The sequence below is a fragment of the Electrophorus electricus genome, chromosome 20 (genome assembly GCF_041902795.1).
Source record: "Electrophorus electricus isolate QZ-2024a chromosome 20, ASM4190279v1, whole genome shotgun sequence".
Taxonomy (NCBI): Eukaryota; Metazoa; Chordata; class Actinopteri; order Gymnotiformes; family Gymnotidae; genus Electrophorus; species Electrophorus electricus.
In genome coordinates this window covers 8,612,340-8,640,099 of record NC_137516.1, presented here as the reverse complement: position 1 = coordinate 8,640,099, position 27,760 = coordinate 8,612,340, and the positions used below count along the sequence as shown (strand labels likewise).

At 40.3% G+C, this 27,760-nt stretch overlaps 1 protein-coding gene and 1 pseudogene across 1 annotated transcript; one reads left to right on the top strand and one right to left on the bottom strand.

Annotated features, from left to right (window-relative positions):
• Nucleotides 1-77: 77 nt before the first annotated feature.
• LOC145652709 (uncharacterized) lies at nucleotides 78-2,020 on the top strand (annotated as a pseudogene).
• Nucleotides 2,021-6,665: 4,645 nt separating this feature from the next.
• On the bottom strand, nucleotides 6,666-27,183 carry kif5aa (kinesin family member 5A, a). The gene is made up of 30 exons (XM_081703603.1): nucleotides 27,162-27,183; nucleotides 26,809-26,945; nucleotides 21,774-21,861; nucleotides 21,103-21,176; nucleotides 20,762-20,866; nucleotides 20,462-20,510; nucleotides 20,272-20,327; nucleotides 20,093-20,180; nucleotides 18,819-18,943; nucleotides 17,334-17,438; nucleotides 17,075-17,223; nucleotides 16,544-16,692; nucleotides 16,114-16,340; nucleotides 15,926-15,994; nucleotides 15,613-15,819; nucleotides 15,136-15,282; nucleotides 14,804-14,992; nucleotides 14,531-14,648; nucleotides 14,038-14,099; nucleotides 13,379-13,485; nucleotides 13,101-13,202; nucleotides 12,663-12,723; nucleotides 12,257-12,328; nucleotides 12,061-12,165; nucleotides 11,532-11,748; nucleotides 9,467-9,608; nucleotides 9,295-9,359; nucleotides 9,164-9,191; nucleotides 8,920-9,011; nucleotides 6,666-8,260 (listed from the first exon to the last, which is right to left on the bottom strand). Exons 2-29 carry the CDS (start codon nucleotides 26,935-26,937, stop codon nucleotides 8,933-8,935), a joined length of 3,114 nt encoding a protein of 1,037 aa, XP_081559729.1. The 5' UTR covers nucleotides 26,938-26,945; nucleotides 27,162-27,183; the 3' UTR covers nucleotides 6,666-8,260; nucleotides 8,920-8,932.
• Nucleotides 27,184-27,760: the final 577 nt, after the last annotated feature.

Sequence of the window (27,760 nt, the reverse complement as noted above, 5' to 3'; positions counted from 1 at the left end):
ATATACACACCGCTACGGAAACAACAACCGAATATTCTAAACGATCCCATCAGCAAAGAGGACCTGGCTCTAACTTGATGACGGTGCTGGAGCAAACCTGCGAGGGTGTCCAACGCCCAATGCAGACCGGAACTTTCGATGCAAAAATGATTTCCAAATTAGGCACCTGGAACATTAGAACTCTCTGCAAAGGTAGGAAGCTCGCCCAGCTTCTACACGAATTTGACAACTACAATCTTGACATATTGGGCATCTCTGAAATGCGTTGGACTGGATCAGGAAAGATCGTAAGTGATGGCAAGTCAGTCCTGTATTCATGACATGAGGAGCACCATATTCATGGTGTCGGATTGGTGCTTAGTAAAAAGGCATCATGTGCACTGCTTGGATGGAAACCTGTCAACGATCGCATCATCACAGCGCGATTTCAATCAAGACACGCTAAAACTTCCATCATCCAAGTATACGCTCCAACCGAAGACTCCGATGATGATCAGAAGGATACGTTCTACGGACTGCTACAAGACACCACTGATGAAATCCCGACCCATGACGTTAAACTTCTCCTCGGTGATTTCAATGCGCAAATTACCAACGACCGTCATGGCTTAGAAAACGTCATTGGTCCACACGGGCTGACAGACCAACGATAATGGTGAACAACTAGTATCCTTTAGCAATATGAACAATTTTTGCACTGGTAACACATACGTCCGACACAAAAACATCCATAAGAAAACCTGGCGATCGCCGGATGAAGCCACATACAATGAAATTGACTTTATCTGTATCTCTCGGCGATCGCGTTCAGCACTGTTGGACATCAGAGCCTATCTCGGAGCGGACGTTGGATCAGACCATTATCTCATACGATCCTCAATTCGGTTACGGCTCAAACGGAGAGAACAAAAGCAAAGACAACGTCCTTACGCCGTGGAGAAGCTGAAAGAACCTGCCGCGGTCCAACAATTCCAACTGGAGTTGAGAAATCGGTTCGAGCTACTCCAAGATGCGGGTGACATTGATGAATACTGGATGGCATTCAAACAAGCAGTCATAGAAACGGTAAAGGAAACCGTGGGTTCCTGACACGGGACACAGAAAGAACGTTGGATACGGGACCCAACTTGGAGCCTGATTGACGAAAGGAAAATCGCAAAATGCCGACGCGAACAGGCAAAAGCTGACCCTGACAAGGAAACCACAGCAGAGCGATATCGGCAACTGGATAGGGCAGTCAAACGAAGCTGCAAATCTGACAAGAAGGCATGGTTGGAATGCAAAGGAGCCGAAGCACATGAGGCGGCTAGCAAGAATGACAATAAGATGCTGTACCACATTGTACGAGAGTTGACTGGGGCATGGAGCAACTCAAGTGCACCCATGGGTGTTTCTGCTCACCAGAGAAGAACAAGACGCGCGCTGGGTAGAACACTTCAAGGAAACCTTGAACCAGCCCACCCCTGCCAACACCTATGACTTTGGTACCACACCGCCACCTCCAGACCTGGTAGTTAATCTTGATCTAATCATTATCGAGGAAACTAAGGTGGTTATTCGAACACTCAAAGCCAACAAAGCACCCGGCCTAGACAAGATAGCACTGGAAATGCTAAAGCACGGTGGAGACGCAATTGCAAACATCCTCACAGTGCTGTTCAACAAGTGCTGGCAAGATCAGAGCGTCCCAAGTGACTGGAGGAAAGGTGTAATCGTTAAACTCCCCAAGAAAGGCAATACCGCCGACTGCAACAATTGGCAGGGCATTACACTCCTCTCGGTTCCTGAGAAAGTCTTCTGCAGCGTTCTATTACGGCGCCTACAACATGCAGTGGACCAAATTCTCCGGGAAGAGCAAGCCGGATTTAGAGCGGGCCGATCGTGCAGTGAGCAGATTTACACGCTTCGTAATATCATCGAACAGTGTATCGAATTCCAGCGCCCCCTGCTCATCAACTTTATCGACTTCAAAAAGGCTTTTGATAGCATCCACAGGGGCTCCTTGTGGAAAATTTTATGAGCCTACAGCATTCCACAATGGTTTGTCAATGTCTTCCAGAACCTATATATCAGCTCTAGCTGCTGCGTCAGGACAGACGATGGCTACACAGACTTCTTCAACATCGAAACCGGAGTCAAGCAAGGATGTATCCTGTCGCCAGTTCTCTTTTTGCTCACAGTCGACTACGTCATGAAAAAGGTGATGATGAGCCCAGTGACTGGAATCCCTTGGACAAATGAATCTCATCTCACTGATCTCAATTTCGCAGACGACATTGCCTTGCTAGCGAATACAAAACCGGCTCTACAATCCATGACAACATGCCTTGAGGGCGAAGCGGAAAAGGTTGGCTTGCGCATTAACACAGACAAAACCAAGCTCATGCGGGTGAATCGTCAAACCAAGGTGCAGATAACTATTGGGCAGCAAACGGTGGAGGACATCGATGAATTCACATATCTTGGCAGCATAGTATCCAATAATGATGGTGGCTCAGAAGCGGACATTCGATGTAGGATCGGAAAGGCGGCGGGTGTGTTCCAGCGTCTACGCCGCATCTGGTCCTCAACAACAATCAATACAGGAATCAAAATGCGTCTGTACTCCATGATCGTCATCCCAACCACCATTTACGCCAGTGAAACCTGGAGGAACACAAAGAGGATCGCCCAGAAACTAAACGTTTTCCATCAACGGTGCCTCCGCCGAATATCGGGTATCTCGTATAAGGACAGAATTACCAATGAGGAAGTTTTTCAATGGAGTGGATTGCGGAAGCTGGAAGAAATCGTCACCGAATGCAGAATGTGCCTCGCTGGTCATCTCCTACGTCTTCCAGACAAACGCATCTCAAAGGGAGCTGTACACTGGACACCGACAGGAGGAAAGCGAAAGCAAGGCCGACCCAAAACCACCTGGAGATCAACCTTCATCACCGACCTAAAAACTATTGACATACGCTCATTGGACGAAGCCAGAGATGCTGCACCCGATAGGACCCATTGGAGAGCGCTTGTTGCCCAATGCACCAAGGAGTGCGGGAGGAACTAAAGTAAAAAAAAAAAAAAAAAAAAAAAAAAAAAATATATATATAATATATAATATATATATATATATATATAATCTCCCACTAAAGCTGGCACAAAAGGATTAAAATTCTAAATTCAATTTATACAGCGCTTTTTACAACAGATGATGTCACAAAGCAGCTTTACAAATGTCCAAGCCCCCAGTGCGCAAGCCAAGGGTGACAGTGGCAAGGAAAAACTCCCTAGATCATGAGGAAGAAACCCTGAGAGGAACCAAGACTCAAGACTCAAGGGGGGGGCAAAAAGGGGAAATGGGGAAAAGAGGTCTAATATGCATTAAACATATTAATAACATAAAACATAAGGAAGTATAGAGATTCTGTGTCCTTTCATAATGATTTGCGTATAGGGAAGAGGCCTCTGTAGTGGTCTCTGCAGGCTTCAGCAAAGGATCCTGGCTAGGCTTTGGTGGACCTCAGGGTAAGATATATGACCTCTCCACCAGGCTCAGGACCGCAATGAAAACCAATCTTCTTTAGGACAAGGTTAAGAGAAGTCTTCTCTTGGAATGTGGTGGTAACGGGTTCCAACTGGTGTGGGTGTTGAATATCAGTTTGCATATGTTGACTAATGTGTGGTTTGGATGTAATGGTGGAAAATGCAAACACTAGTATGTAAAAAGGTGGGGTGAATACTGTCACAATACGGCCCGATAAGTCTTGTGTGTGTGTGTGTGTGTGTGTGTGTCTGTGTGTTTGCATGGTCACGCCCACTCGTGTTTCTAACCTGATCCTTGTTTTGTGTCATTATCGTGCGCGTATACAAGTCTCTCGTCTTGTCGTGGATGTTGTCGAAGTTTAACCCCGATAGCCTGCGAGCTACGTCTCCTGTGTTGTATGTGCTAATAAACGTATGTCTCTGTTTTACTCAACTCGTCCCCGCATCCTGCTCTGCCAAATACATAATCACTTCTGAATAATGTATAAAAATGTGGGTTCTTTGATTGTTAGACATTCTCTGGAGGGTGCCTCAATAATGCTTGTTAACGTTAACCTGCAATAAAGGACAGGACCAGTTATTCTCTTTAACTAATTCTGAAGTCTGCATCTTCATTTTATATTTGAATGTTTAACTTTACAACTAGCTGACTGGGGATTTAGGAATGACATAGCCATGGCAGTTAAGACGGGTAGAGGCTCAGTAACATAACGACATCCCACAAGAGAACATCCATTAAGGGAAGTGTGGTGGGCTACAGCAGGGGACATGGGGTGGTAGGAGTAGCCAAGGCAGCCGAGATGGGATGAGGCTCAGTAACATCACAATAACAGGGGTAGGTGTACCTTAGCAGAAAGAGAGACTAGATTAGGCATGTCCAGGTATGAGGGTGTGTAAATTAGGGAACTATAATGTGTAATGATGGACTCTGGCAGATATAGCTATGGCAGCACAGCTAAAAGGAAAGAGCCAGAAGGAACCACAGGCATGAGGGCACCCTGGAACATCAGCAGTCCGCTGCTCTCAGTCAACAAACTTGAGGGACAAAAGAGAGGTGAAGTGACATCATCATAACATCTCAGTTTACCATAACTCTCAATGCCCATGGACCCCCAGATCTACACCTGACTGTACAGATAATGTTTCAGGCTAGCCTTACATATTGCGACTGTGTCTGAATCTCAAACATTTACAGGAAGGTTATTCCATAGTGTGGAAGCTTTATAGAAAAAGGCTCTGCCCCCTGTGATAGATTTTCTTATTCTTGGTACTGAGTAGTAGGTCATCATCCATTCCTGCTCATGCATTACTCCTCATGCATTATTGCATTACCACTGTATAACTTGCAAGATTTCTAGCCAGCTTTATGTGGAGAAACCAAGAGAAGGCTTGCTGATTGGACATTGCATTAATGGCAACTTTTTGTTGCTATGGCAGCAATGAAAAAGAACTGATCTACACTCTTGGAACATTTTGAAATGAATATTATGATTTAAACATATACTTTTTTATATATAAACTGGCTCCTCCTACTACTAATTCAGAAGCACTTTGCTTGCACCTCTGTATATACACACACACAAACACACACACACACACACAGTGCCTATCCAAAAAAAAAAGGTCACCACCTGGATTTAACTAAGCAAATAGGTAAGAGCCTCCCATTGGATAACTACTGCATGGGTGATTATGTTTCAGCTGGCAACAAGTTATTTAACCCTAATTGATGCAGTGAGTAGCTTCTCATTTGATAAACAACCATGTCGAAAGACACATCCTGTGGTTGTGGAAAAGATGTTAATCTGTTTCAGAAGGGTCAAGTTATTGGCATGCATCAAGCAGAGAAAAGATCTAAGGAGATTGCTGAAACTACTAAAATCAGGTTAAGAACTGTCCAACACATTATTAAAAAGTGGAAGGACAGTGGGGAAGCATCATCTTTGAGGAAGGAATGTGGTCGGAAAAAAATCTTGAATGATCGTGATCGGTGATCACTTAAACGTGTGATGAAATCAAATTGTAGAAAAACAACAGATTTCAGCGATATGTTTAATAGTGAAAGTAAGAGCATTTCCACACACACAATGCGATGGGAACTCAAGGGATTGGGACTAAACAGCTGTGTAGCCTTAAGAAAACCACTTGTCAGTGAGGCTAACTGGCAAAAATGGCTTCAATTTGCTAGGGAGCATAAAGATTGGATTCTGGAGCAATGGAAGAAGGTCATGTGGTCTGATGTGTCTAGATTTACCCATGTTCCATCATGCCAAGTGCCTACCATACAAGCCTGTGGGGGCAGTACTATGATATTGGGTTGCTGAAGTTGTTCAGGTCTAGGTTCAGCAATGTTATGTGACCAAAGAATGAGGTCAGCTGACTACCTGAATATACTGAACGACCAAGTTATCCCATCAATGGATTTTTTCTTCCCTGATGGCACGGGCATATTCCAAGATGACAATGCCAGGATTCATCGGGCTCAAATTGTGAAAGGGAGCATGAGACATCATTTTCACACATGGACAGAGTCCAGACCTGAACCCCATTGAGAATATTTGGGATGTGCTGGAAAAGACTTTGCACAGTGGTACAAATCTCCCATCATCAATACAAGATCTTGGGGAAAACTTAATGCAACTCTGGAGAGAAATAAATGTTGTGACATTGCAGATATTGCTTATGGAAATGATGCCACAGCAAATGTGTGCCGTAATCAAAGCTAAAGGAGGTCCAATGAAATATTAGTGTATGTGACCTTTTTTTTTGGCCAGGCAGTGTATATATATATTTGTGTGTGTGTGTGTGTGTGTGGTCAACCATGACCACTGGCTGAGACACCATCTTATCTTTACTGCATGTATGGAAGTATACACCATATGTCCACACATTTGTCTGCATCTTTGCATATGTGAAGATAACTATCGACTTTGCAGACCTTTATGGTTTTATGTGGCTGATGTTTCTGTAAATAATAAAGTAGCCAGTAAATGTACATGTTTCTAATAAAGTGTTTGGGCTGTTTGGGTATCTGTGTATGAAAAAATGTGTAATCGTGATATAATAATTATCAGTTAGTACATAAAACTGCATGCAATATAACATTACACCCATGCCCAAGACAACACATACAAAAATACTGGTAATATCCTTTAATGAACATTTATCTCTTGCAGCTGGTAACTGACAAACTACATAAACTACATCAATGTACACACTTGGAGCAGAAAATTAAATCTGGGTAATGTATTGTAACAGTTGTGTAGACACTCTCAAAACCCCGTGTCACTCAATAAGTCTTAAAGAGCAGTGCCATAAAAGTGGATGGTTATAGTAGGAGTTGAAGTATGAAGAAGTGTTCCTCGATCACCACTTGGTAGGAGCTTCTACTCAGATTACTAGTTGCTAATCATAACATACTCATACTGAAACATGGCATTACTTATATATTATCTTTTAAGACCAGGAAGATGAACACCTCGCATTCAAACAACTTTCTTTAGCAGATTTTTCTGCTAAAATGTGGATACAAGGGGGCCAGTTCTGTTTTAGACAAAGAACAAACTGATATTCAAGAAAAGGGAGGGCGGGTGTACAGGAGACAGAAAAGAGGGAGAGGCAAGGAGAAGTCATGGGCTGGAAGACAACAGGCATAACAGACACATGACAAGAATCTTGAGAATCTCCAAGAATCCTTGAGGCAAAATCAACCATCAATGGAGTTTGTAGCTAGCATACATCTCACCCCCATGCCACATACCTGCACATACTTACATACATGGGGTTAGCAGACCCCGTGCCAGACTTACATTATATGTGGTGGCCTAAAACTACCTAGACACACATTGTATCTTTCTCCTATCCTGACTGGCTGATCAGGATGTTGGCAGAGAAAGTGAACACCTCACTAGTGACTGGCCATAGAATGACTGGCACAACTAAAACGAGTAACATCCCACAACATTATCTATGTTCTATGTTGAAGCCTAACTTCAGTCCATTTACATAAGCTGAAAAATCTTGCTGCTGATGCCATTTTGGATATAACCATGTAAAGATTTTTCTGTAACCCTCTTGATCCTGATGTGATTTAACTAGATGGTGTTTTTACATAGCATTTACAATGATGTTAGAATATCTGGAGGTAGTCAGTACATGGATACAACATGTGTATCAAAATGTACACACCGACACATTCACACCTGCAGCTTTATATGGATAATATAGAGGTGTGCAGTTGAGCACACATACGGGCTTGCATGATAGTAGTAGGTGTGGGCAGCTGTTTTCTTAAGGCTCAGCAAAAGACTTACAGAGAAAGATTCTAGAAGATTCTCCAGCAGCCACAGTGCATGTTTGTGTTTATGGTCCAGATTTATCCAAGGCTTTAGTACACGTAAAAGTTTTTGCACATGAAAATTTACAACAATTATATTTTCTCTTTTGCATGTACCAATGCTTCAGCAAATCAGGCCACAAGTAGTTTGCATGTATAAGTGTTGTCTAAATATATAAATTATGTTTTTAAACTATACAGGACAAACATGCAGCAGTGCTGTGAAATATACATGACAGGACTACAAGAGAGAACTCTGGAAACAGTAGGTTGTGACAGATGAGAAACCACTGAGTAATATAGTGTAAGACAGGATGGAGCAAGGAAGTCTGGGAACTGGAGTTCAGCGAGTTTTGAGTAGGCGAAGGAAGCTGACGACATGCAGAAAATCAGTATCTGGAGTGAAAGAAAACATGTACAGAAAGACAAGCAATAATTAATTAGAAAACAAAGGTAAATAAACACACCAATAAAGTCAGGAAAAAAAATGTGAAATTTCCATGCAGACAGTGTGTATTTTGTGTATGCACAGACTCCTATGAGTAATGTTTAAGCAATATTGGAGTATACTTAACTTGACCTAATCTTTAGTCCAGTTTATTTGCTGTGGAGTTGCTGTGTGAGTATGGCCCTAATGTAGCCGGCATTATCATTTCTAAGTATCTTCCCTAATTGGAGTTCTGGATGCTTGTGCCACATGACAGTACAACCAGTTGCTCTGGACTCTCCTGCCAGATAACTTTTGAGTGACTTCAGTAATTATAGGAATGAAAACAATCTTTTCAGACTGCATGTATTTTGGCATTTTGATACTTTCTGATATGTAGATACTTAAAATACATTCTGTTGAATTAACTTAGGATCCCTGCAAGTATTCTGTACTACAAATCACATACAGGTAAAGTGGAAAAAACAGATGGTGTTCATGCATATAATTTTTTTTGGAATGTAGTTTCTTCAGACATACTGAGAGGTGAGCCAGAACACACTAAAGAAAGATCAGTTATGTGTGTATGCGCCTGTGTGTGTGTGTGTGTGTGTGTGTGTGTGTTTACCTGTATAAGGTGATTAGCTGGCTGCAGTCTCTGGCTGCATGATGTAGTGTCTGGTCGGATCCTCCACCATACTGCCACAGTGTACATCGCTCCTACAACACAACATCAAACTGAAGCTATTCTAAAACACATTCCTTTACTAAGTATAAGTCACATAGCCAGTATGGTGAAATTGGACACACTGATCCTCTCTAACCAACCTTAAATGAATAAAATATGTAGTAGGATATATATGAACTAATACCTGTTGTCATTGATGTCTGTGCTGTTTCCTATTTCCATAATGAAAGCATATAGCAGTTAGCAGTTGTGGATGTGTACACAAACATTACAACGTATTACAAATGTACACCCTTTATACACTCACGCACTAACCGTTTTCCACATCAAGTGGGTAGGAGCTCAGTATGTCTATGGATCTCACAGTGCTGTAGCCAACTCTGCAAAAGACCACATCATACATGAGAAGAGAAGAGAAGAGAAGAGAAGAGAAGAGAAGAGAAGAGAAGAGAAGAGAAGAGAAGAGAAGAGAAGAGACTGGACTCACGTGCTGGTTTTCTGGGGAATAGGCTTATCCTCTCGCTGGAAGAGAATATTACTGTAGGATGTCGCAGACTCACTGGGCCGCATGGAGAGAGAGGTGGTGGGAGACGTAACTGCCGTGTAGTGGCCAGGTCTCACAGGCTTAGCTAAAACAAAAAAACACCAAACATTACACAATAGCCTGGGTTTTACAAAAATTCTGGCTATTCAGGAACAAATCCACTTTAGCACACGTACCCAAACCCTTCTCGCTTCATTCAGTCACTGTCTGCTATACAAATTCTTTTAAGCCACTTGGATATTTTTATGCATGGGTTTCTTTTACAGTTTAGTCCCAGGCTTTAAATAACAATGTGGTATAGCTAATGAATGCAGTTTGTAATGACTAATGATGTCTTTATTATTTATACAGTCCTCAGAGATTTGTTCTTGTGGCTTTTTTAACATACATTATATTAGGTAGACTGAGAAGCTAGGCTAGTTGGTGATACTGTCTTTCTCTTGTGATACCTCATTGTCTCTTGTCAAGGAAAATGTGGTGATGGAGCTCATGTCAAGAATAATGGTTAACAGGGTTGTAAAGGTTACTTTAAAATTTTAATCCACTACAGATTACTGATTACTTATTAAAATGTATCTGGAAACTAATACCAGGGATTTCTATATTAAAGTAATGTAATATCATTGCTTGACATTACTTTTGTTTTACTTTTTAGCCCATTACCTGCCAAAGATTTTTGGCAAAGTGATCCCCTACAGTGCCAGCTAGTATGGCCCCCAACAACTTCTGGCAAGCTCCAGTACAGACTCATGAACAACTCAACAGACATGTAAAAGTTGTCCATATTAACAACCTGTCCCTTCTCCAGCTGTCCAGCCTTGTTGAGAAGAGCCTTTGCTGCTGAATGTCCCATCCCTACACTCCTGACTAACTGGCAGCTGTGAACACACGGGCACCAGTGGAAACATCCCTCTTAGGTATATAGCAAGTCCTTTTGACTGTGGCATTTTGTTGGAATACACTGGTTAAAAATATACTTCCACAATAGGAGATTGTGGACTTTTCTGTATCTTGAAAAGTAGATTGTATTCTGGGTTCTTCACTCCCACTGCATTATAACTAGAGTGTAAATAATGTAATAATGTAAATAATTTCATCTAATAATGACAGACAGAACATGAGAAAACTTTGGTATTAATGACTGGATCCAACAATCTGAAATTTATTGTTAAATAAACACACACTTATTCTTTAAATAAGGATGAAATAAGATTATTTGCACTTAACATTTGCTTAGCATGTAGAAATTTATATGGTACAAGTATTGCATCCTCAAAAAGCTAATTTTGTGAAAGGATCTTGTGCTCAAAATAAACAAATCTCACAGTGATGATCAATAAAGCTATTAGCACTCAAATTGCATTTTGTGCATTAATAAAAGCAAAGATATGAATTAATTAATAGGAATTAAGATTGCACAATTACCATACTTTACAAGGGAATTAAGGAAAAGATCCAAAAAACACACAGGGTAGGAACATATTTTAAAACTTTTAGGGCAATTTTGGATGGGCACCTGCTTGCCTTATCTAATTATTTTCAACATTTATGTCTATATAAAAATGTTATGTGTAAAGTAATAGCTCGATGTTTTATGATCTAGGGATCTTGGGATAAAAGCATGCCATTGTTTTACCATCATATCACGCCATGTGGTTTTGTTTTAATCCTGTTTCTGTCTCTGACCCCTCTCGGGTATTGTTCTTTATTGTTCTCACCTGTATTTTGTTTAACCCTCATTAGCCTATGCATTTTTACATTATGTGTTCCAGTCTGTCTTTGTGAAGTCTCTCAGGCGCTAAACTGAGATTCTATTGATTCTATTTCTGTTAATCCCATTTGCTTGTTATTTGCTATTTGCCCGGTCTCCTCTAAAGCTGGTTCTATAATACCCTATTTCTCTCCGTATGGCCTTTGCCTGTTTGTCTCTGATTTCTGAAACAGCCCTTTCCTAAACATTTCCTCTCACTTCTATCTGCGACACAGCAAGGTGCTGAGGCTGCAGTACCAATCTGAGCTGCATGGGGGCGCCGGAGTGGGTTGCGCAGGCGCATTGCATCTCGAATGCGCTCCACCTCCTGCTGGTAGCGGCGCCGGTCATTCATGGCACCCTGTTTGGCGTCCTTCAGTGCCGCCTCCAGTGCCCGAACCCGCTCAGCCGTAGAGCGAAGACGTTTCTCCAGCTTCGGAAGCTCACAGCGCAAATCTGCATTATCACGTACCAGCTGGACAGAACAGAATTGGGGAGAGGAAGGACAGGATGAGGAAGAGATATTTGAGAAGAGGAAATTAGAGAAGAGAAGAGAAGAGGTGTACGTTAAGTTCAGATTTAGGACCTTTATTTACCTATATTAGAGTAAGTCACAGAAAAATAGAAATTATCATTAATTGTTATGGTAATGACATATATACCCTTACATATACACATATACATATATGCAATCTTTTAAGTAACTCCCAAAAGCTTAGAATTCATTTACCTTTTAGGTAATTTATGTTGCAAAACCAAAGCATGAATTCATTGTTTTTTCACTAACCTGTTTGTGAACCTTTGTAAGTTGGTCCAGGTTGTTTTCAAGAAAGGAAATCTTCTGCTTCTGGGTGTTAGACCCCCCGCTATCATCAGGTCCATTTTCTGAACTCTGGAAAATGAAAAGTTACTTAGTCATACAAATATAGTATAATGCAGCTGACATCAAGAGCTATACTGATGGGGTCTGATTCAATACTTGCTTTTTTAACTCGAGTCGTGAGGTCTTGAACGAACAGTTTGCGCAAGTTGTGGAGGGTCTGGAGTTCACGGGCCTATAAGGGATAAACCAGACAGTGATAAAAAGAGAGGGACAGAGACAGAGACAGCAAGATACTTTGAATGACTTTACTACTCTGTCCGAAACTATAAAATCCTTGTCACACTTGCACAAGCAAAATAGCAAAATCACACTGTTTGAATCAATACTCCTGATTAAGTTACAGATTCCAGGGATATGTTTTAGCGATATGTCAGATCATAGTTATATGACATAATTTGCTAGGCTACATGAAAATCTGCATCAACAAAACTACCATTAAGAACTCAAAAGCAATAAGAGATAAAGAGGACAGGGATGTGTGAATGAAGAAGAACAGAGGCACGCACGACAGTCTCTTCCAGGCCCTTGAGGTCCTGCTTGGACTGCTCATGCTTCTCTTGCTGGAATCTGCAATACCGAATACATACAAATACACATGCTTGGTTTTGGAGGGACAGCTTTCCAAACAAATAAAGAAGGAGCTACATCGGTGAGACCCATGCTGTTAGCATAGATTCACCAGTGAAATCCTTTGTGGTCTTTACGGTGTTTTAACGCTGGCTCTACAGTTAAGAATAAGGCTAAACACTAACACTTGAAGGAGCATCAACTTAAAATGTCTCACAGTAAAGCATCAAAATTTAAGATGCGCAGAATTAATCTCCAGTGATTATCACTGGACTAATCTAAAAGTATTATGTCTATATATTATATACTAAGTCTGAAAGAGTGAAGAAAGATTCAGCAGTGAAACCATTGTTTCCTGCTTCAGTTGTGAAACGTACGATAGTTGCTCCAAGCGAGCACTCTTGGTGTCCTCCTGCATCTTCAGGTTGCTGAAATCAGATCTCACGTGGGCCAGCTCTAACTCCAGAGCCTGGTTCTTACTGCAGGGAGGGGTTACAGAAAGGATATTTAAGTTACAATAGCTGGGTTTAACAAACACAAACAAAAATAATCTTTTCACCCTACATGTTACCATGTTTTTTTGAGCTAATGCTCAATATGCTATTCAGGAAGAGAGGGGTTCATATGTTTGAGACAAAGGTGATTGGTCACTGACTCAGTGAGCTCATCGATAAGGCGTTGTTTCTCATTGATCTCATCCCTCAAGCGGCTGAGCTGAGTCTGGCGAGGCTCGCAGTAAGCTGCAGGATGACGTATAGCCTTCTGGGAAAATGAAAACGGGGACAAACAAGGTGAAATAAAGCCAATCGCACCATTAAATGTGACCTGTTAAAGGAGAGCACCCCTTTCATTACAGGTGTTAATATGGCAGAAATGTGTTGGGTTCGAAAGAGAAACTCTTTGCAAAAGCAGGGTATTACAGTGATCATCATTACTACAGAGTAACCAAAATTCAGTGATAAAAACTTTATGTACTTGTTCATAATGCATTCTGATATCAGTCAGATGAACTTTTAAAAAATCTCTATCAATGAATATCTGTTATCACACATAATGCTTAGATTTGCATATGATTATGATAAATATGCTACATTTTTTAGTTTCTTTTGTCAGTGTGTCAGTGGGCTTTTGTGATAACAAGCTCAATACAAAGAAAAAACACAATAGATTTACAGCAACCTGTAGACACTCTTAACCAAAGCATCTTACATATTTATCAGAATGACATTACATGTTCCAACTGGGAATCAAACCCCTGATATGGAAGTCGCAAGAACCTATCTGGTGAGCTACAGGAGCACAGTTCAACCCTACCTTTCCATCCAGCTCCTCAGCCTCTGATTTTTCTCCTCCTTCCTGCTGCTCTGTGATGCTGTCTGTTCGTGAGGCATTTAGCGCAAGTTAAACACTGCACGTGTATGTGTGAGTCTGTATGCATACATGCTCAACTTATAAAATTCTCTAAAATATAAAATTTTCGAAGATATATTTTTCGGGAGTCATTAGTGACATTTATTGTTCACATAACGATCTCTTGCGATAACTTGATCAAGATGACGGTGTTTAGCTATGACTTCACAAGGGACTGTATCACCTTCCGCTTACTCTTTCAGAAATTCTTTCTCAGCATGCATACTGTTCCTGAAAGCTTCACATGCACCATGAACGTGTGTGGTGTGAGCGTTCTGGTATGTGCGTGTTTGACCTGGGTTCTGTAACAGGGAGAATGCGTGTTGGACCTGGGTTCTCTAACAGGGAGAGTGCGTGTTGGACCTGGGTTCTGTAACAGGCAAAGTGTGTGTTTGACCTGGGTTCTGTAACAGGGAGAGCTCTTCACTCAGTGCATCATAGCTGTCCTCCAGCTGTCTCTTCTTCTGCTCCACATTCTGCATGTACTCAGTAAGAGAGCGGATCTTTGCCTCATGCTGCACACACACACACACACACACACACACATGCATACATGAAGGTTATTAACAAGACCAAACTATTACAGTTATAATAAATGACCTTAAAAAGGTATAAAAAAGCTAAATCATCACATCCACTTACACACCCCTGCCCTTCCACCCACACCCACCTGGGAGATGAGCAGATGGCAGGAGGAGAGCTCTCGGCCAGTCTCCTCCATCTTGCGGTGGCACTCTAGTTGCATGCTCTCCAGCTGCCTGCATCGCTTTACCATTGACTTCACCTCTGACTTGATCTTGCTAATATAGAGCCTGGCTACGGTGAACTCTTCCTCTATGGCACCGCTGATCTCCACTGGCTGCACACACAGACCCTTAACATGTCCTACATACAGCTTTCGTGAGTAGTATTTTCACTGGCTGGTCAAATGCACATAAATTAAAACATTACAAATATTAAACAGTAAAAATCTCTCTGTCTATCTCTTCTATCGCTCCTCACCAGTTTGATTTCTCCATTGCCCACAATGGTGCTGAACTCACTTAGGTCTCGCATCAAACCGTTCAGCACATCAGCAATGCGCTTCCTTTGCTGCGAGCTCACTTCTTGCATCTGAGCTAGCTCAGCCTCCAGCTCCATGAGACTGGCCTGAGAAGGGGACAGAGAGTGAGATAAAGAGCCGAGCTGAGCAAGGATGGAAAAAGAAAACTTCAGGATTTTTTTTTTTCAGATTTTGTGTAATTTAGATTTGTTATCAGGGAATGAAACAGGTGGGTTTACATCTGAGAATAAGACCTGACTTTTTCAGCAAATTAAATTTGGTTTCTAGAACAATTTTACTGAACAGGTTTCTTCAGTGGGACATACTGCAGTAGACTGTATTCGTTACAGATATGTGTATGATTGTAGCGAACATTCTGATATGTGTGTGTGTGTGTGTGAGAGAGAGAGAGAGAGAAAGAGAGTGAGAGTCTGCACCATTTTGTGGCTGAGCTGCTCTGCAAGCTGCTTGTTGTGCAGGCTCTTCTCCTCCACCTCCTGGCTCTTCTGGTCATAGTTGACGGCAAGCTCCTCAAGGGCCTGCAGCACCTCCCGCACCTCTGCCTTGGCACTCTCGCTCTCTGACTGTAGACGACCCAGCTCAACCTGCACCTTATCACTGTCCCCACGTGTGGAGGCCAGAAGCTATAATACACACAGCGAGTTTTTGATCTCAACCAAAGAAATGTCATCTTAAAATGAACTGGGAACTAATGTACTGGTAAAATTACTGACTACTGTATAGCATTACCTCATCTTGATCCAACATTTGCTGCTTGAGCTTCTCAACCAATTGGCACTGCAGATTGATCTCATCATCCTACACACATGCACATACAAAAGAAGGGATATTAAATATGACAATAGCAGCAATCATTGAATAAAAAAAGACTTTCTCTTCCAGAGAAACAAGTAGCATGTCTGTTTATGTGAGATCACCTTGTCATCCAGCTGCCGGTAAAGCTTGCGGATTTCCTCCTCATACTTCTGCCGCTCCTCCTCGGAGATGCGCACCACAATAGAGGAGGTGTCTGACTCCCGCTCTCGCAGTCTCTCCACCTCCCGCTGCCGCTCCATCTCTCTCTCATTATCCAGGGTCGGCTCCTCATTGGTCTCCACCTTCACCATGTCAGCAGAAGTCTGCTCCATCTCTGGCACATCCTCGCCTAACAGAAAATGGTAGGAGAGTGGTCAGGAGATGAACTCATTATCAATTTAATTAACCAATTAATTATACTAATTAGCCACCTTTAAACTGGCAGGCCTACAACTGTATGTAGATATAATCATCATTTGTATGAATGATTAGGGGTTTGGATGGAAGTTCTGTGTATGTGCGTGCTGTCTGTGTTGTGTATGAGAGACTCACCATTACGCCAACGTTTCAGCTCAGCTTCCAGCCTTTGTATAGTTTCTCGTAACACCTTGTTCTTCTCCTTCTCCTTCTCATACTTCCTCTTCCACTGCTCTGCTGTCAGCTCCAGATTTATAGAAGCTGAGTTCTTGATAGTCTTAGCTCTGAGAGTGAGAGAGACAGAAAGAAGGGGAGACAGAATCAAAGGCCGAGAGAGAGGAAGAACAAGGGAAAGAGACAGACAGAAGGAGAGTGAGTCAAAGGCAGCGAGAAAGGGAGAATAAGTGAGAGAGATAAAGCCTCTTTGCTAATTACACATGGGAAATGTTATTAATTACTGCTTCACAGACACATAAAGAAAGGATAAGAGACAGCAGTGGAGAACTTTGTGAAGGCTCTTTGTCTAATTTTGTTCAGTTTAAAACTACATTCCACTTTTAATAAAATACTAATACATCAGCTCATTTAACTCAGCTAACACAACACTAATTTTCAGTATTTTACTATTAAGTTATGGACTTTTCATCTTTAAAATTCAAAGATTACCGTTGTCCAAACATAAGAGTAGATTTAGTCTCAGCTTCATTAAAGCTTGAGGGAGAACAGCAGATGAACATGGTTGTCCTGCAGTTTCCCCCAAGAGAATCCTGCAGGATCCGAGTCATCTTGCTGTCACGGTACGGCACATGGGTCTTCTGTTCTCACAGACATACATACACACACAAACAAAGACATACAGATTGGTTTTAGAAGCTGACTCCATTAGCATGGATCACTTTGTGTAAGTGTGTGTGCGTATGCTCACCGTTCCCTCAGCGAGAGCGGAGATGACGTTGCCCAGAGCAGAAAGGGATTTGTTGATGTTTTTAGCTTCATCTAGGACAGCCCCAGCTGCACCAGTCTTACTCACCTATCATGGAAATTGAGGAAGGGGTTGTGAAATACACTCCACCTTTATTTCATCTGAAACATGCTAATTGTGTTAGCACTTGAGAAATACATCAATATGCTGTCTGTCAAAAAGATTTTTGCAAAGTTAACCTTTTACATTGTGTTTTGAGAGGTAATATCTGTTGACTCTCCACAAAATTGAATCTCTGTCCTTCACACCATACCTATTCTACACGCACGAATGACACACGGGGAGGCTGTGTAAACTGCAAAACCCATCAGTCACCAATAAACCCACTCTAATAGCTCAGCAGCTCTAAAGAAGCATCATACCTGACCCAGAGAAACCCAGCTCAAATAAATTTATACTTTTCTATTTATATCTATTTATACTTTTCCCACATTAAACACATCCTTGGCACATTTTATAAATAAATAATAAATAAAACCAACAGAACAAGCGTAAGAAAGTGTGTGCTGCGTGCAGTAAGGCCAAGGTGAGAAGAATTCTTTTAATGGGTAGAACTGGCAAGCACACAGCCTAAACTCCTTTTTATTACATAGATTCATTCCCACAGAGTTGACGATTGTTAAACCTTAACACAAAATTCCACAACTCTGAATCAAAGACTGTTTATGCTTAATGAATAAGTAGCTTTTGTATTCTTTACTAAGACTAACTGATAACAAAAAATATTTGGTGGATGATAAATAAGAGACAATCATTCTAATTGGCCATGGGACCATCATAAAACAGGAATGGTCCAGCAGATGGCACTGTGTTTCAGAGTCAATGAGCCTTGAATTCTTTCCAAAATCTCCCATTAAATCAGGCAAGGGGCCATTTTCTGTGGAATGTTACAAAGTGCCTACAGACCCTAAGGCTTCTCTGTCCCATGGAACCTTTTCTACTTAAAAATATGTTCAAATACCAAACAGCCAGTTTCATAGCAGTGAATCAAATCAAGTACAGATTCATTTCCTCTGCTCAATTCCACCATACATTTCCACCATAAGCACATGAACAACAAGTCTATACATACATCATGGCACAATTTATAGTGGCTGGGTTCATAATGGCTGAATGAAGTGCCAGTTCTCCACACACCCCCTATACCTAGGTAGCAAACAGGCTACATAAGTGGTCAAGAATTTGCAGACTGTGGCATTTGAATGAGTGACTAAAACCATCTTCATGGTCTTCATGAATGAGTGACTAAATCCATCTTCACTCCTTTGTTTAATTTCTCTTGGGACATAAAGTCTTTATAAGGACATTATGTGCAATATACCCACCACACACACACACACACACACACACAAACACACACACACACACACACACACACACACACACACACACACACACACACACACACACACACACACACACAAACACCTTCTCACTGCCAGCCAGGTCCACCAGATAGAGCTTCCCACAGAGCTTCTGTTCAGTTTCCACATGCTCCTGCTTGATGTTAATCAGGAAAATGCTGTGACTCCGAGAGCTATGTTCATTCATGTCTGGGACAAATAAAGGGGTAGAGGACAGGGACAAACAGAAAAAGAGAGTCACCACGCTGGTGAGAGAGTGACCGCGCTGTATAGGACAGACCCAAAGAAATATCAAGTCTGTACCACACTCATTGTTTTCAATAAACAACATTGGAACATGCGCTTACACAAACTTACCCACCCATCAAGCATCATTTGGCTTTTCGTAGTAAGATGTTTTTCATAAAAAGGGAGGGGCCACACATTTTATGGCTATTTTAATGTTTGCAAATGAAATGAAATGTCTAAATGGAATGGAGCCTGAATGGAATGGTAACAGAAGATGACTTTGGAAAACTTCAGGACAGTCTCCCCAAAAGAGTTCAAGGTGTACTTAGTGCCAAGGGAGGTCACAGTAAATAGTGACTTTTGCCTGTAGAAACCTTTTTAAAAAAAATTGTGTATATATTTCCTACATTTTCTATTTGTATCTTCATGAAGAGACTGATAAATAAATATATATGGTCATTGCTAAAACAATACATTTAATGGTGGCCTAAGACATTTGCACAGTATTGTATATGTATATTAAAGCGTCCAGCTATCACTTGACCTTTGGACAAAACTATAGTTCATTCATGGAAAAGGCCTATATAGGCTGACACAATGAATCCCCCTTACCCCCATCCATGAAATAGACCATCAAAAAATTAATTACATAGTTTCTATGTATTATACTTGTGTAGGGGATTATTCCATGATGTAACACATTTCATAAATTCTAAAAAACCTAACAAAAAATTGTCTATTGACTTCTGATATTTCATTTGGAGCTTTGGGAACTGTAAAGCACCGTTGTATATCAACTTTTATACAACTTTAAAAAGAACTATGATGTGCCTTTAAATGTTTTTATACAATTTTTTTAAATTATCATCATCATGATCATCATGATCATCATTATTATCATCATACAATCCTTTCTACACCTCTTGTGAATAATCTCAGGGTAAGATTTGAAATGACTGTGACAAACTCCAAGTTGTGCTTGAATTCTAATACAGGCTATATATGGATGAGCAAGGAATCATCTCTTACAAGAATGATTTATTTTAGCTGCACAAACGTAACATGAAATCTTAAAGTTACAGCAGGCAATGCAATTTGAAAATGACTCACTGGTGACGGCAACATGGCGGTTGGACTTTCCTTCATCAATCACATCCATAACCTCCTCTGGGCTGGAGACGAAACGCTCAGTGCAGCCCTGGAAGAGAGACATGGAGAACGCTCAGACTCACACTTCACCACAGGTCCGAGGTTTGGAGGTGGGAAGGTGGAAAGAATAAGAGCGTTACCTTAACGAAGGGAACGCGGTTCTTGTCCTCGTGGACAGACAGGTTGGTCTTGGTGACTGAGCACAGTGAGAGAACGGGAGAGGAAGTGAGAAGGGGATAGAGAAAGTTCCAGCAACACTGTAGGGTTTCAGAAGAATGTGAAGTACATGTGTGAAACCCGTTCACAGAGGCCAAAAATAAAAATACGAACCATCCAGAAGATCACGGATCTTCTCCATGTAGATCTCAAAGTAGGACACCTAATAAAGACATGGAGGTGTGGAAGTGCAACATCAGCCTAATGAGGTGGTAAAGCAGGGAACAGTATTCATGACAAAATAACATTATGAAAGAGTGGGACACTTTATATGGGCCACTTAAAGATACATTTTTTTAAATTTGGTCTTGTGACATATTACTGGTTGGTAATACTCAATAAACCATCATAAAAATTGTTCTCACCTGCCAGGATTTGCAATTTGTTGTCCCAGTGTGTATGAAATGCATTTACCTTGATGTGAAACTCCAGATTTTCATCCATGGAGAAGATGTGGTTGAATATGTCCTCAGCAATCCGCGGTATGATTCCCATTTGCTGAGGGTCATGTAGGCTGCCCTGGAGAGCAGCAGGAGAGTAGGTCATCCACAGTCACCCAGGAAAATACTTTTCTACTGCCTTATTCATAGAATATTTATATACTTAATGCATATCAGAATCTAACTCATCTGCAGTCACAAAATGCACATGAAATATAAACTTATAATCACTTCTGTTTTGCTTAAGTGCATATTATAAACTGTGACATTCAACCAAAGACAAACATTTATAGCTATACTAAGATGGTCTCTTACCTCCATGGTGTGGGTCTTTCCAGAAGAGGTCTGTCCGTAAGCAAAGATAGTGCCATTGTAGCCACCCAACACATCTACACATTTATGTGCACATGCAACACACACACACACACACACACACACACACACACAAACACACAGAGAGAGAGAGAGAGACCCACACACATGTACAGAAGCAATATTTCAGTCCAGTGACATCTTCAATGTATTGACAGAATCAAACTGACATAATATGGCCATTAATTTCTCTGCACACCTCTCCTTATAGTAAAGTTATGCGGTACTGATGAGTCATAGATCTCATAGGTGTGTTTTGATATAAAACTACTCTCTATATGAACTACCACACATTAAAATGTCAACTTTAAAACATACTGAATATGTCAATTAATTTACTTTTAATTATGTCTATATACACTATAGTTTTACCAAAGGTATTTGCCAAATCATATATATGCTAAAAAGAATATGACAGTGAGTATAACAAAATAGCACTAATGCATACAATGACACTGATATAGCTCTCTTCTTAGATAGTTCGAGCTGTAATCCTTCATTTCACCATCTTGAATGTTCAACAGAAATGACAAATTTGATTTGACTGGGCCAATACTATCAAATGCACTCTGACTATACAAATGCATGAAATGTATTCTTGTTGTGGTCCTGACCTTTCACGATCTGCTTGGCACAAGTGTTGTAGACTTGCTCCTGGGTGGTGTTGTTGGGAAACACTCGATCAAACGCGTAAGACTTCCCCTAAAATGGAACAGCCAATCAGATTAATTATACACAGACATGAAGGGCTTCCACTTGAAAGTATATAACCTATAAAATCACATCATCAGACACAATGATAGGCTTATGATCATGATACAAATGACAATGTTTATTCATTATGATTTGGTGATTAAATATCACAATGACTACAGCAGTCTGCTCCTTTTAGTCCTTCCTGTGCAACTACTGAATACTTATTTTCATTCTAACAAATCATCCCTACTGCAAGAAATATTATTAGACAATTCTGTCAGCTTGCTCTTCCTAACTGAAAAGTGTCATCTTGCAGGTGATTTTTATGTCCTAAATGAGGTAACCCCACTAAATTTCAATTATATTTGCAAACTTCAATCTACTAGATGGCAGCCTAGCAGCTGTTTTTAATAACAAATGAACCTTACAGAACTTAGCATTACACCAGCGACATCATTTGAATTTCTTGTTCTTAAATTACCAAGTTTTATAATTGCATTGTTACTCAATCAACCTCCAAAACCTCATCATTTCTCTCTGAATTATTTTATATGCTGACATCTGCTGCTTCAATTTCTCCCAGCTTTTTGCTAGTTGATGTCTAATTTTCATGTAAACATCCTAGACTGTAAGCTCACAAATGATTTTTTCATTCATTAATTATTCCATCACATTTAGACAAATTTCATACACTTAACTTGTTCATCCTTACCAATTCTGGATGCCCATTAACTGTTTCCAGTCTCTGATTACAAGCTAATTTTATTCAAAGTTCCTCTGGCTGTACCTTAACACTTGACTAATAGACTTATTTTGTTCCTCGAGATTCAATTTGTTGACCCTCTTTCTCTTTCCCAGTCCATCTGTATTTCTTTCCACCTAACTCTACACCATCTTCTCTTCAAGAACATGCTACATTACTCAACACTGTTCTCTCTCTGAGTCTCTCAATACCTTGGTTCGTTCACTCTTTCCTCTCCCTGGTAAACTATTGGGCTACACAATCTGAAGGAGGTTGGTCATCAACTGAGAAAATATTGTAAAAAATCCAAGCTCTCTGTTCTTGCTTGTAATCAGCATGTATCTGCCTTAAAGATGCTTTATCTATTGCTAAATTGAGCTATCTTTCTAGTTATATTTTCAGTGCTAATACAAACACCTGTCATCCAGTTTATATCTAGCGATCAATATCTGTATCTATATCTATACCTATGTTCTTGGAACAAATTGTTGTTAATCACCTCCAAGTTTACTTAGAAACCAATAATCTCTTTGAACCATTCCACAGCACTGAAAATGCCCTGATTAAGATCATTAATAAGCTCCTATTATCTGCAGATGCTGGTGGTTTTAGAATCATCATTTTAGCATCCTCATCCTCAGATTAACTGCAGCCTTTGACATGGTATGTCACGCTATCTTCCTCTCAAGGCTCCATGAAAAGGCATTGATGGCTACATTGTGGACTGATTAACCTCTTCTCTAACTGATAGAAAGCAGTTTATCACGTTCTCTGGATATCTTCTACCTCTTTTGCCACTTAAGGAGTCAAGTCCCACTTCTTGGCTCCCTTTTGTTCATTATGTAAATGCTCCCTCTACGAGTTATGCTGTTTCAAACTGTTTTTTTTTTTCATTGTTATGTGGTTGACATTCGGATTTATTCCAGAACCAAATCTTTCTTATTAAACATCCATTGCCCATCCAAATTTTCTCTGTGCCACGCCCCTCCCCCAAGCACAAAGCAAACAAAGACTATTTTTTTTCTTTCATTTGTGCCATTCTCTCTAATCCAATCACAAAACCATGTTTTTGCTGTTCAAAGCATAGCTTATTTTGTTTCAGTCAAATCAAACTGGCAGCTCACAGCGTGTAGCTCAGTAGAACATACTTTCACTGCAAACAGGAGAGGCAGATATTAAGGCAATTTAAACAGCTTTATGGATTTAAACTCACATTCACACAGTAACATTATCTTAATTTTAGTGATTGATTGCTTGACATTTCTTTCACATTTCTAACTGAAATTATTTAAGAAACTTGTTTCATTAGCAGTTAGCCATTGGCTACTGGCAGCTAATCTCCATTAGCTCAGCCTGTTGCTATAACTGAGATATGTTTTTGCATATTTTTTGTATTTTGTGCATTTAGCATTTAATAAACCTTATAATGCATAGTTTTCTGAGAAACAAACCCCCTGAACTTTCCAACATCAAATCTGCTAACTCATCCATGTCTTATAAGAAACCAGTTTCTGTTAACTGTCCTCTTTCCTCCACGCAAGCTTATTCCTCACCATCTCAGCCATTTTTGAAAGTGTTTCCAAAGCACGTTTGGCCACACAGCATGTTTCAGTCTTAAGTGTGTGCATTTGAAGACAAATGCACATTTTTATATGTATTTCTTTACCTCATATTTAAAATTAAGCCAGTATATTGAGCTCTACTGCCATCATTCTCTGAGCCATTTAATTAATAGGACAAAAATACTTTTTTGGAGCAGATTTTCAGCTTTATTAACATCTTTCAAACATGGTTTCACTGGTGAATGTTGGTTACTATTTTTCTTTGTAAAGAAAGTCCGCAGATGCATGCTGCACCAAACCCTCCACTAAGTTACAAATGAAAAGAGAAAGCCCATGATTCTACAGGACCACCTCGTCTGTACTGCCCCAATAGTTGTTTGACATGATGGCAACTTGGTGTGTAAATCACACATATGCTTAGAGTGAAAATATTGCTAACAGACATCTTAAGTAACATCGCATTAATCCAAAGGGATGTGGAAAGGGAAATTATAAATTTTACCGATAAGGGGGACAGTTGTTTTGTTTTTTTAAACTGGGGGATTGGCATACCTTCACATTCCGAATATAATTCTGGCTTCTAAAATATTATTAATGAAATGCATTGTGCTTTACTGCCCCACCAGCCAAAGCAATCTAGAACTATCTTTATTCTTTAGCCTACAACCTTCCTCAACCCTAATCGACCTCTGACTTCTCCATCATGCCCTCGCTTGTCCTTATTTGTGTTGTTTATGCTGTGACTATTGTACTATTTTCATGATCTATGTTATTAATTGTATGCTTCTTTGAAAAGCATACAATTAAAAAGTGCTCTATAAGTATCATGGATGATGATGATGATGATGATGATGATTACTTCTGTGAAACCCACTTAGATGTGGTCTAACTTAAATAATAAAAAATTTAAGTAATGAATGATGAACCTTTTGTGTGCAATATGATTGCAAATATTCTGTTAAATCTCTAATAAATATTCTTTACTTTGATCTAAAATCCTCTGTAGATGCTGCACCTTAACCTTAATCTGCACCTTAACCTGCACCGTCGAGTCTGCATTGGATCATAATCTCTGATTCCTTTGTTAAACCTTCTTCATCTTTATTTCATGAGAACCACATAATACTGCCTACTGTTCTACACACTATCCATTTCATTTTGTTTCATTCTACTTCATTTCTATGGTTTCCTAAAGAGAGATAATGCTGTTGCTGCTAACCCTAACCCTAGGTGACACAAAACCAACAAAGATATGCTTGTCAATAGTGAGGTAAATGACCAGCCAAATAATAACTCTGATACTGTAGCCTACAACTGTTCTAGATGTGCACACACACCCACTAAAATGCAAGCATGCAAGGATCAATTGGTATCACCTATTTTTCCTCATGCATTATTGCAGGAGTTGTCTCATGAAACCAAGAGAAGTCAATCAGTTTGTTGTTCCCAGTGTCAAGATGTTTCAAAAATAATGAACATTACATTAATGACATATGTTTGCGTTTCCAGTTGTTGCTGTGGCAGCAATGAAGTCAGGAAATAAGAAGGAATAAGAACTGATCTACATTATTGACTTTAGAACCACATGGAATTAATTACTTTCCAATATAAACTGATTTCACCTCCAAGAACACGTTGCTTGCATAGTTGATGAAGGACCACTGTTCGAAACATACTGTTGGTCTGTGTATGTGTGTGTGTGTGTGTTGTATACACATATATACACTTTCCTTGAGCAATGATGAGTTACTGGATGAGTTGGTTGTCTTTAATTCCAAAGATCCCATAAATCCATTCCATGCAGACTGCAGGCCTGGCTACTGGAGGAAACACTGCTGCTAATGCAGCAGTACTGCCAGGCACTGTCAGACCTTTGCAGATTATCAGTCTCACTATAACCTTGCCCTATGAACCGATACACCCACCCTCAATGTATTAATAACATGTAACTGTGGATGGGCTACTGTTCATTTGCTGCTTCATCCTCCTAATTTTCCCAGCATTATTTGCAATATTGACGCCACTGTAAGATTTTCTTTACAAATCCCCGCATCTCTATGAGAACACTGGCTTAGGTATTCCGAGGCATATCTATTTTTTTAGAGGAAATAAATCATAAAGAAAATGTTTGTTTTTAAAGTCCAAACATTTCGACAAATCTTTACATTTACACCACAAGCTTAATTGAGTATCTTAAATTTGATTTTACACTACTTTAACCGAAATGAAATGGAAAGAAAATATGAAATATCATTTAAATAAACAGGTGTAGCTCATAGTCCCGAGGTTTTGCGGACGTGAAATGAACAAACGCAGTAGCCGAGGCAAGTCTAAGCAAGGACAAGGCCTAACACGTACAGTACTCCTACAATGAAGCCTAGCCGTGGGCTGAAAGATATACAATAATCTACTGCATGTAGCGAACATAAACGCAGGGCTGTGTGGTAGTCTACCCTGTATTGCAGAATTAATCAAATAACAGTGATTACGTCATATTGCCCATCATCAATATGACAGACCCTCACTATCAGCCTACGCCATTTCAATAACCTAATCTATTTCCAGTGGCTTCTTACTGCATGGAGTCTTAGTGAATAACAAAAAACAATTTTAAAATAATCGTAATTAAAGAAGACAAAGTACACATACCCCGATGATAACAGTGTCGTCCCCTTGAAATGTAGGGAGAAATTTATCTCCCCGGAGAATCTCAGATTGATTCAAAGGGCGAAAACGACACAGCACTTTGATGTTGCATTCTGCGGCGGGTTCGGTCATGATGAAAACTGAGCACGTAGAATTAAAAAGATTACTCGATCAAAAAAGGAAATATGCTCGTACGCGACCGGCCCTCAAATATCGGAAATACACGAAGCCTACAAATATCCGATAAAACTGCAAGAGAAATCTTACGTTGTACAATATCTTGGCGTCGATAAATATGCCCGGACAATCCTTTAGTAAAAGGTTTGTCCTACGTATTAAACCGTAAAAAACCGTACTTGTTTTCGGTTTTGTTGTCGTGTTGTAGGCTATGCTTGGTGGGGTCTTAGCGAAGGTGACGCGCCTCTTGTAGGGCGAAGGATGCTGCGCTCCCTTTAGCGTTTCAGAGGCCAGGGCGTGGTCTAGGCTGGTCCTTTTAAAGTGGTACTCGCATCCGGCCCCAACACTAGAGCCGAATAGCCAATGATTCTGCAGCTCTACAACAATGACAAAGCAAATAGTTAAACGTTTTAAACATTTCTTTAAAAATTAGAATTTCTAGTTCATTACATTTTAAATTTAGAACATACACAAAGCCAAGTTGTAACGTTTTGCACTTCAGGGATGATGCATGCGTTGATGTTGTATTAAAGACTGTGTAATTACTCTCTGAGGTTATGCCCCCTTGAATAATGTCTTCTCGGAATTCGTTGGAGGTCATATAGGGAAGTATTGATCACAAAGACCAGCATGTCAGCATCACACCATACTCAAGGAGAGAATAAAATGCATGAAAATGTGAAGTAAAATTCCTTGAATCTCCCTTTACGCATATGTGCCCCTCATCAATTAATTTCACCCAGGATTTGTTTCCACATCTTTGAATTCAATTTAAACT